The following is a 10,177-nucleotide window of genomic DNA, read 5'->3' on the forward strand; positions in this document are numbered from 1 at the left end:
AGAAAAATAGGGAAAAAATCAAAGTTTTGTACAATATAGTTCTTACTGATAAACTAAAAATAACATAAATTTTTTTGAAGAGAGAAAATAACTTATGTTTACTGTAAAGTTCAAACAGATAAACATAAGAGAAGCGCTTGTTTTGTGGAGCTATATAGCAAATGCCAACCTTTATCTCACCGTACCATTCGTTATTACAAAGTATATGATGAATGGATCCTGTTATACAGGGTAAAGTTGCAGAATCTTGACAAGGAAGCCCATTAAAAGTCACATAGTGGGGGATCCCACAGTTTTTCTATCAAAAAAACAGAGGGAGAAAAGGAAGGGACAAAATGAATGTAAATAGATGGCCAGCCAATTTTGTATATGTAGATCTTCATGCTATCGAATAAGTTTTAACCACAGAACATAGACTTGATTGGTTGTCACTTTAAAGGTTAGATGTCCAAGAGAGACATGAAATACATTTTGATTGCAAACCAACAAGGGGAGAAGGATTTCTCCTCAATGGTATCAAGTGCTGTAACTCTCACATGCTCCACCTTGATAGTAAGCCGCAGCAAGTCAATGTGGACACAGGATTTTAATTATCGTGTTTCTCTTCAAACTCATCATATCATCTTCGGTTGCCCTTTGCCAATAACCAAGTGTATGTCACTAAATTCACTAAAGGGGATGCTTGAAATAATCTAATTTAGGAGTATTTCCTGATGAAATTAGACTTTTCCAATCACTGAACTCTTAATTCTCTTAATTGGAGCCCATTGGCGATGCCAATTGCCTGTTGATTTCTACCCTTTTTTCAATTGCAACAAAGTTTTTATAATCATGACTAGCACAAGCAGCATTATAGCAAGATTAACCACAAAAGAGTTGCATTATCTTAACGATGGGACTTAGGTTTGGACGCGCCACCCCCCCACCCCACCCCGAGGGGCTATCCCCCAGCCGGCCATTGAGAGAAACAGCACGCTAGCATTGACTACCACTTGAATCATGCACTTTTATTTAGTGACCCAGGAAAGAATTGCTCAAAGCACTATATAAGAATAGCATTCAATCATCTTTAGCTGCACATTCATGTCTTCTCTTCTGTCCAATTTCCACAAGCAATGCAAGTAAAGCTTCACACACCTGAGAAGCGCTAGCTTCATTAGGGTCATCATTCAAGGAAGAGTAAACCATCCAACCATGGTCCATTTTCTTCTCAGGTCGGACCACATCTTTCCGTGTTACAAGTCCATCACTCTTCCCACCATATCTTAGCTGAAGTTGCAGTGCACAAGCAGCCATAGCATCAGCAAGGGGAAAGATTACTGGTAGCTTTGCATATTGACCACCAGCTGCTGCTTCTGCTCTGAAAACAGGCAAAGGGGAGCGAGGAAGCTCTGCATGTGCAACATGTGACAATGTAACAAGGACACTGGGAGCAATACTAGCTTCTGTATGGAACGAAACCACGGGCAATTCTGCTGGCAATTTGTGTTTACGTAAGAAATCTCTTCTTTTCTCATAGGTTAAAACCTCCAATGCCTGCATATCACCCTGTAGAATATGAAATAAGAGCCACCATTAATAAATAAGAAAGTGAACAGGAGTTTAAGCTAGACTTCGCAATGCTTAAAATGCAGACCTGACTACAGACTCATGGAAAGTAGGGTTCTAAATGGACTTGAGGCCAGTTAGACATGATGGTTGGGGCACAGGTTGAGGTGATACAGACATAGATTGACCTCGGGCCAATTAGAACTGTCAAATCCTTGAAAGATTCGATAGAAAGATAGATGTTCATGATATAAACTCAACGCCTTACAATCAAGATCTAGGTGGATTTAAAGATGAGAACATCCTGAAGCTAGCATCTGGAAATGCACAGATGGTCATTTTAACTTTTTATTTTATCTTTCATGGCCGATCAAATGGCTTCAGTCACAAGCATTTACCTTGATGACTTTGCAAATCAGCAGCTCCAAAAGTTTCCGTGTTTCGGTATCTGCCAACTGGCCTTCTCGTAATATATCTGAAGCGACTGGGCTACCACCATATGGGCTTTGTGCTAAAGCCAGACCAGAAACTTTGTCCTTCAAGTCCGACCAGTATAAGGACAGTGCTGCTGCTGCATCTACTCCGCCCTTGCTGTGTCCAAGAATTAGGACACGCTTCTTGGCTCCCCAATAAATCTCCTCAATGTATGATTTTATTTCACTGGCATTTTTCTCAACTGAAGCCTGGCATTTTAGACCTGAAGTTGTGAGATGCAAATAATAAAATCAAGAAGCACAGATCTACAAGTCTACAAACAGGAAATGAGTTCTGACCTCACTGAATCTTAGTAATGTGACAAGCCAGTCCCATTTTTGAAAAGGAAACTTTTGTATTAACAAAATAAAGGGGCCGTGATTGCTAAAAAGGCCTGTAAGAGTAGAAAAGAACTATAGTGAAATCAGTATAATTGAAAATTTTACTAATAATCTCAACAGAACCTTGGAAAGGAAAGTTTATAAAACATTACCTGGAATAAGCAAATAGACCATAGTGTTTGGTAGTTTGTGTTCACCTTTTCTGAAAGTGAGGACAAGTTAAACCAAGGAGATAGAAGAACAATAGGAATAAAACTTATATGACACTGAAATAGAAGATCTGAGTATATCATAAAATACTACCTTATACCCTTAAGCAATTCCATGAATCTCCCCGTACCATCCTCAACTGGTGTCATCCCAGGTTCACGCTGTAGCCAACCTATATCCTCAGAAGATCAGCGTAGAGTCTTTTGCACAAGTGAAATTAGACTGCCGGTCCAAAGGTAAATATTTGTCATTCTTAAATAAAGAAAACCCATAAAGATGGTCTAAACTATTATGGATAAAGACAAGGTTAAAAAGCAAAAGGGGCCATCTTATCTACTATATGGAACACATATCTATAAAAATTCCCCAAAAGTTAGAACTGGTAGGTTTCAGAGTAATTTACAAATGAAAGACATCCGCTCTTCTCTCGGGTGGAAGGATAAAAATATGGTTGTCAATAAATAATAAAAAAAATCAGGGAAGCAAGCAGATTGCAATTAAATTTTCTTAATGCTCTTCAAGCAGTATGCACATTACCAAGGCTGAACCAAAAAAGTTCCACAAAAGTTAGACATTGATTTTGAGATTTGTCCACAAACCTGAATATTTCTATGACAATCTTGAGTTTTAATATCATAATGGACTGCCGACAGAAAGGTGCAACATGGTTTGGTTCTTAATAATACATCACATAGACACTAGTTCTTAATAATGCATCAAGCAGACGCTAGAATCTAGTCATAACTATATCTAACAGATGTTTTGGTTTGAGAAGCAGTCAAACATTCATAGAGGGTTTCAATGAAGTATATAAAGTTATAAACATTAAATGGGGTCTCAATACAGTGAGTGTGATTATTTAACAAATTTTTTCTTTTCAATCTCTGACGGAATTTACCATTTGCTATTTACACAAAGCTGCATAGGAGACCAATTTCATAGGCAGACTAATGGATTCAGAACATAGTTGACAGGTACAAAGATCATCTTTATGGTTCATGAGGTGCAAGTATTCATGCGTGTGTGTGGAAACAAGAGAACAAATCATTATCACGTCTCCGGAACGTATGCCAAAAGCAAAGGTTGGCTTGAAACAGCATGGCAAGAAAAACTTGCAATTCAAGTCAATTAGAATATAGTAGCGACAGTTCATACAACCCAAGTTGCATTAATTAGGTTGGTTGAACCTTTTTATTTTGTTGGCAAATGTTTGTAAACCCAAGTTGATTTAGATGCAAAAATGCTAACTATTTGTCCATCACATTTAAGTTATTTAACTGATAAAGCAAACAGAGGATGTGAAAAGTGATGAAAGGATTTACATGAGAAATATCACCCTGCTCCAACTGCTTTCTGAAATGCAACATGGATCACACAGGACCAATGCATTTCGTAGGTCATATGATGATGCAAGTGGCAACATGAGGAGTGGATTTATCAGTCAATAGGATGTTGATGGATGGGAAGCATGTCTACTAGATAGCTTAGAAATGATGAACTTGATCAGACTCAAAGTTAAATCAACTCATATAAAAACGTGATAAGGCAGAATAAGACCACTTTAAGACAGAGGTGAGAGAAAATTGCAGCAAGCCTTTCCATCCGAGGAGCACTTTGAGTTTTGGTTTCTAAACAAATGTTTAAGTGGATAAAGAAAGAAAAAACATATGAAAACTATCATCTGGAGTGAAAAACTAATGATAGGATGCACTAGGTATAGAGCTCAGGAAGCAAGGTTGTAAAGCTAATATTGAGGCTTCTTATAACTATGTGCCAAATTAGACCCATTTCTTATACAAAGAGAATGGCTACTTTGGTTTAGATAAGCTCTTACTAAGAGTGACAATAAACTCAAAAGATGTTTGTAACTCCAACAACATCTCATCTTGTGGCTTCACATGTATCAATTTAAAGCATATAAAACTGCAGTTTCAACTTTTATTTTTTGTTCAGTTTGTGTTATCCTTCTTTTTTGCTGGACAATATCATCAACAATGACTACTTGAAACCCCACACATATACCAAATGGTACAGGTTTAAAATCTAACATTGCAGAACACTATCCAAAATATTGATGCTTAAGTTTCAAAAGTGTTGTCTGTGGCTTTCTCCTCATCTCACATGTTACATCAGGGTAGACAAAAAAACTGTAACTCTCTTTGTGCACACAAACATGAACATCCAGAGGATCTCAGGCACAAGCAATCAGCCGAACAGAAAAGGAAATACTTTGACTCAACAGAACAACTATTCCATGTAAAAGCTTCTAAAAAACATGATAGTTATTAAAACCTACTTGGCAATTCATGCTACAAACATAAAGGAGACATGCAAAAAACTGATTGGGGCACCTTTCAGTAGCCTATTTTTTTATAACGTCATTCTCATGATGAATTCACTTTAAGAATAACCAACACTTTCTAAAAAATTCCATTTTCAACAATCATACCTTTGAAATATGGACGTTCTGGTACCATTTCTCTGAGCTGCAACCACAACTGCTGCTGTATCTCTAGAAGATGTTCCAGTATGTGTCCTCTCCCTTCTATCAAACTTGGAAAAAGCATTGCTAAATCCAAAAGAAGGCCCAGATGTAGAACAACCATTACTTGTAGATTGAAAATCACCTGAAAGGTTTGTTCTCTGTTGTCCAGGAGATATGGCAAGCAATTCTTGTTCACCCCAATCATCACTTAACATGCCATCATCTGATAAACACAACTCACTTATGAATATTGTGGAATTGCTTGTACTAATTAACACATATGCAGCATAGTGCAGAAATGGGTATGGAAATGACACGTCATGCTATTCAAAGCATTTTGTAGGCCAAAGCACCATAACTAAACTGATTGCAATAAGTATATGCTTAGTGCAAGTAACACCTGTATAAAGTAGTGAAGTGACTAGACCAAACCAACTTTACAAGATTGCATGAATTGCTACAGTCGATATTTACTCGATAACTTTTTATAAGAATACCAACTGGTAGGAGTTAGGGCAGCCCTATTCAGCCCAAATCTTGGTAAGCTAAAACTAGTGCAACCCTCACATCCTTACATTAGGCAGTGAATCACTAGAAGGTAAAGGAAGCAAGTACATGAAAGGCATGACCTTGTCTCAGGCGTGCCATTTCTATACATGAAATTGGTTGGATGGAACCTCCATGATATAGGTGTCTTTCTCCTGTGATGTCAAGAACATGCTTAAATTCCTTGAGATAAACAAAAATGAAATAGCATATCATCTCTAGCATTCTTTTCCTTATAGAAACTAATAATCAAAGAAATAAAAGAGAAATATTGAAACAATGGCATGGGCTTAAAGCTAATCCTTGATGCAGCATAGATCAAGTTATACAAATTGGAGAAGAGAAAGAGAAGAAGAAAAGCTAAAAATAGTAAAGTAGCTGCCTGAAAAACATGTTATTAAATGTCCTCTGTAATTTAAGCATGTATTTACAACAAAAAACAACCTATAAAAGCTGTTTGCACATTAGCAGAAATTTGAGCAACAAAAACAAATAAAGAGATGGTGCAAGAAAACACACACACGCAGAAAAAGAAAAGAAAAGAAAAGAAGGGTACTACATCCATATCTTGTTTCATCCAAGATTCATGCCTAGTTAAATCTGTTAAATCGCATGATAACATAATAATGAAGGAAGAAGTGCTACTTTTAATGTTCCACACCAGCAAAATTGCAGAAACGGCGGCTTAAATAGGAACTTGTTTGTGCAAGGTATGAAGAAGCTTCACTGATGGATGGAACAGAAGCAAATAGCTGAGGGATGAGCCTTTCATTCACCAACTCATTGTTGTGGACCTAATGTATCACATAATCTCAAAGTCAAAAAGGTTAATAAAATAATTAACATAGATTTTCAGAAATGAGATCCCCATATGTATGTCAATGTGATCATGTGATGATGATGCACACATGTATGTGCAATGCTTCTGAAGCATGAAGCATATGGTGATGCATTCTTCCTATCATAAAGATCCAAACACCAACAACCAAAGCTAAACTCTGGAATATGTTTTCCATAACCTATTAGACGTTTTTATATAGGAAGGTCGAGTTCAATAATATTCAAGCCATTATTTTGATAATGGTTCTGTTGAAGTGCTATAAATATCCAATTTCTTGTACTCTATAAAAATGAATATTGTACCTTACTGGTTATAGGTCGGATTCATATCATGGTGACTAGATCAATGTAAGCCAAATAATAATAGGTACCATGGATTAGCATCAGCATAGCCACTACTGCATTTATGTGCCTGCTTGATTGTACATATGCACGTTCACCGTCAAATTGGATATCCCATTTCAATGCAAGTTATTATTGCATTGCATGTATATATTTACTTTGAATAACTCCAATAATTTACCAGTTCAGCTTTGCCTAAAAGAGGTCAAACATATACTACTATTTTCTTAAAGATGAAATACAGAGGAAATTTTAGACCAGAAACCCTTGTTCATATGTTTTGCTGATAGTGAAGTAAACCCAAATGAAAAGGGAAAGATGTGAAAATCATGGTGCAAGTTATATATGAAATAGAAAGGTTGAATGTCTAGCATTACGACAGTCACAGTAGACCAACATTAGCCAAATTTCTAGTTTCCTTCCCAATTTGGAACAAAATTAAAGAGGCACAGTGAAAAGGAAAACAAAGACATGTAAATACATGTGCTTAAGCATCAACAATCATTCTGCATGTAACGCATTGTCTGTTGGAATATTTGAAATTACAGAGCAAATCAGTGGTAGAAGCTACAAAAGCTTCTCATGGATGTTGCATACCAAGCATCATAGTCTTAGCACTGACTGCTTGACTTGCTGAGAAATACCATTTATTCAACTTGAATTGGACTATGTACCATTAACAAGATGGAATATGCAAAGGTGTGCACCAGACTGGCCCAGCCCGATCCAACCTGACACCAAACCCAGACCCAGGCCTGCCGAAGCTGACCTAACTCTCGTCAGGTTTGGGCTGGGCCTGGCTCTTACCACCCTGAGGCCTAGGTAGGTCAGGTTGGGTTCCAATGAGATCTTATTTTGTCCCTACTCAAGCCCAGCCTGTTACTAGTTGAGCCGGGTCTGGTCCAATTCTTATCGGTCTCATGCTGTAGTAGGCGGGCAAACCTGGCCTATCTTGGCTCAGGTACCTGACCCGATGCCCAACCTTAGGAGTATGTATAGAAACATAATCTTATGTCTTCCAAGGCAATTCTTTATGCTCAACAACTTTTTGTAATCAACTGGCAGAATAAACCAAAGTTGTGGATGTTTTCCTCAGAATACAGAACATGAATAAGTAGAGACTAACTTAGCGGCGTAAAACTCAAATAAAGCTCACAAGCACTGTCTGGAGTGGGTCATTGGTGGTCTAGAAGTTTAGGAATGGGGTTAGAATTTTGTCAAACACGGCAATGGTTGTTTGGAGAAAGGCACCAAAAAAGCATTTCAGGAATTCAGGAGGTACTTGTTTACTCCTTTGTATTTGCACCCAAAAGCAGAGTTGGCAAATACCACCAATTCCAGGAATTGAAGGGCTTTCACTTTTTCCAAATACTCAATTCCTTCTGATGCCAAATTCACAAATAGAGCCTAAATCATCAGGCTAACGATCAGACAGATGAAAGCAAGAAACTAATAAAAATAAACTACTATGATAAAGTCATTTATCTGGAAATTCCTACGACCCCATATATGTATGCAATTCTTACAGCAGGACCAGTGGTAGAGCCTCGCTTGCCAGCAGATGTGCCTTCCATTCCCCCAACAAGAATATTCTAGTGAATCCAAGAAGAGATAATCAGTTTTGGGACAAATATGCTTGAAGAAATAGGAGATAACACAATGCATTATTTACAATAATGAAGATTGGTATCTACATTATACAAGAGATATCTATGTTTACATATTTATAAGAAAGATAAAGACAAATCATCTGCTGCACCGAGAATTCATAAATCTGCAAGTTGGACAAGAATGCTGTAACAGCATGGCCCTATTTGTAAGGTGTGGATGACTCCATTTAGCAAAAAAGCAGCATATGAAACAATTCTGAAGAGATATGAGATTCAATCAAATAAATAAAGAACATAGCTTGGTATACGGTTTCTTTTTCCAACTCTTTTTCTTTTTTCTCAAATTTTCTATAAGAATTCTTTTTCTTCCTGGAAGCCCCTTTCATATTAAATGATCTTTCAGACCAAAATTCACAGAACAACTCTCAAACTTTTCTTTCTAAAAACACAAGGTGCCCAGTGCGTTCATTGATAAATGGATCCTCTGGATTTTTGGAAAAGAAAGCTTTGTAAATGTAAATAATGATTACCGACATCGTCTGTATTGCATTGGATAGACACAAATAAAAGAAATACCCCAACAAAGAACACTGAAGTCACCATAGCAGATTGAGCAGAAAAGCAAGTCAGAATGGTACAGTGTGCTCCTAATGCGTTCAGAATAACCAACCATATATTCCACAGTTCTTCTATATTGCAATCCAAACCACAACATTGTTTCCCTTAACCATTTCATTGCGGTTAATGTTCAACACAGGCCTTGAACACATGCATATACAAAAGCAGAAATGAAGAAAATAGTATTTTCTTTCTTCCTTAGCCACAGTTTTAAACCGATTTCCAAAATGACCAATGGTTCCCAAAACAACCAAACCAACAATTAAAGAACAAATCTCGACAACTGGATTGATAAACCGACTGCGATCGAGTACCAACCCGTTTAGGATTCCGGCATGCCCCGCTAACCGGAATCCGGCATAATTGAGCCCGAGGCGTCAACGAAAACACGGGATTCATGGGTTCCACCAACTCCGCCAATTCAGCGGCAAAAAACAACTCTTCCAAAACTAGGCATTGTCAAACCACCAACTCCGTGAAGTAGCGGTTCTGCCGACGGCTAGTTCCCCGCAGAAACTCAAATTCCAACACTCCGAATTCGCCGATAATGACCCCAATAGGAATAAGATTTTCACAACACCATCTTCAATCCGATCAAAACGAAAAGACAACCCCAATTTCCAAGGAAATAACCCTTCCGATATCAATTTTCCAGCCAAATTTGATAAATACTGAGGCGATTCTTCGATCAAAACAACAATTAACACAAACCCTAACCCTAAAAATTCAAAGAGAATCGTTCAAAACTAACCCAAACAATGCTTCTGAGATTAAAAAAGAGAGCAGAAATTAAAAAAAAAAGTGATTAAACTCTCACATTGGCGATCGATGACAGCAAATTGCAGGGATCTCATTAATCACAACTTCGCGATAATAATGGAAAGATCGAGGAGGAGAAGGAGACGCCCTTGTGGATCAAATACAAAGACCGCTAAATTACTGCCTCACCCGCTAAATGCAACATAATTCCACGTTGCTGATGTTTAGCACGGCACGAGATTTTGTTTTTATGTAGGGGTAAAAGTAGAATATTAGGGAACCGACGTTTCCTTCGCGAGGAAGTATATGATTGGGTGGGAACCGAAAGTGTGGGGCCCACGACTGCGATAGGTTCGGTTCGGGCCGAGATCTCCCCAAACCCGGGATAATGAACTAAGCGGGTC

The 10,177-nt window shown here is 37.8% G+C and overlaps 1 protein-coding gene across 1 annotated transcript; it reads right to left on the minus strand.

Moving 5' to 3' along the window:
* Positions 1-989: 989 nt before the first annotated feature.
* Positions 990-9,855, minus strand: LOC149821656 (uncharacterized). The gene is made up of 12 exons (XM_089981049.1): positions 9,832-9,855; positions 9,333-9,732; positions 8,313-8,378; positions 6,266-6,398; positions 5,688-5,759; positions 5,201-5,281; positions 5,023-5,115; positions 2,667-2,745; positions 2,516-2,565; positions 2,322-2,416; positions 1,947-2,231; positions 990-1,548 (listed from the first exon to the last, which is right to left on the minus strand). Exons 2-12 carry the CDS (start codon positions 9,411-9,413, stop codon positions 1,060-1,062), a joined length of 1,524 nt encoding a protein of 507 aa, XP_089837175.1. The 5' UTR covers positions 9,414-9,732; positions 9,832-9,855; the 3' UTR covers positions 990-1,059.
* Between the last annotated feature and the right edge of the window lie 322 nt (positions 9,856-10,177).

This window comes from Nuphar pumila, chromosome 11, assembly GCF_984573655.1.
Source record: "Nuphar pumila chromosome 11, dmNupPumi1.hap1.1, whole genome shotgun sequence".
Taxonomy (NCBI): Eukaryota; Viridiplantae; Streptophyta; class Magnoliopsida; order Nymphaeales; family Nymphaeaceae; genus Nuphar; species Nuphar pumila.

Excerpts from the sequence above, each read along its gene's own strand:
- LOC149821656 (XM_089981049.1), bottom strand. The coding sequence starts at position 9,413 with ATGAATCCCGTGTTTTCGTTGACGCCTCGGGCTCAATTATGCCGGATT. Across the intron at positions 8,379-9,332 it reads CATGCCGGAATCCTAAACGG|AATATTCTTGTTGGGGGAAT; the intron begins GTTGGTACTCGA and ends TGGATTCACTAG. Across the intron at positions 5,760-6,265 it reads CCGTTTCTGCAATTTTGCTG|GAGAAAGACACCTATATCAT; the intron begins GTGTGGAACATT and ends TTGACATCACAG.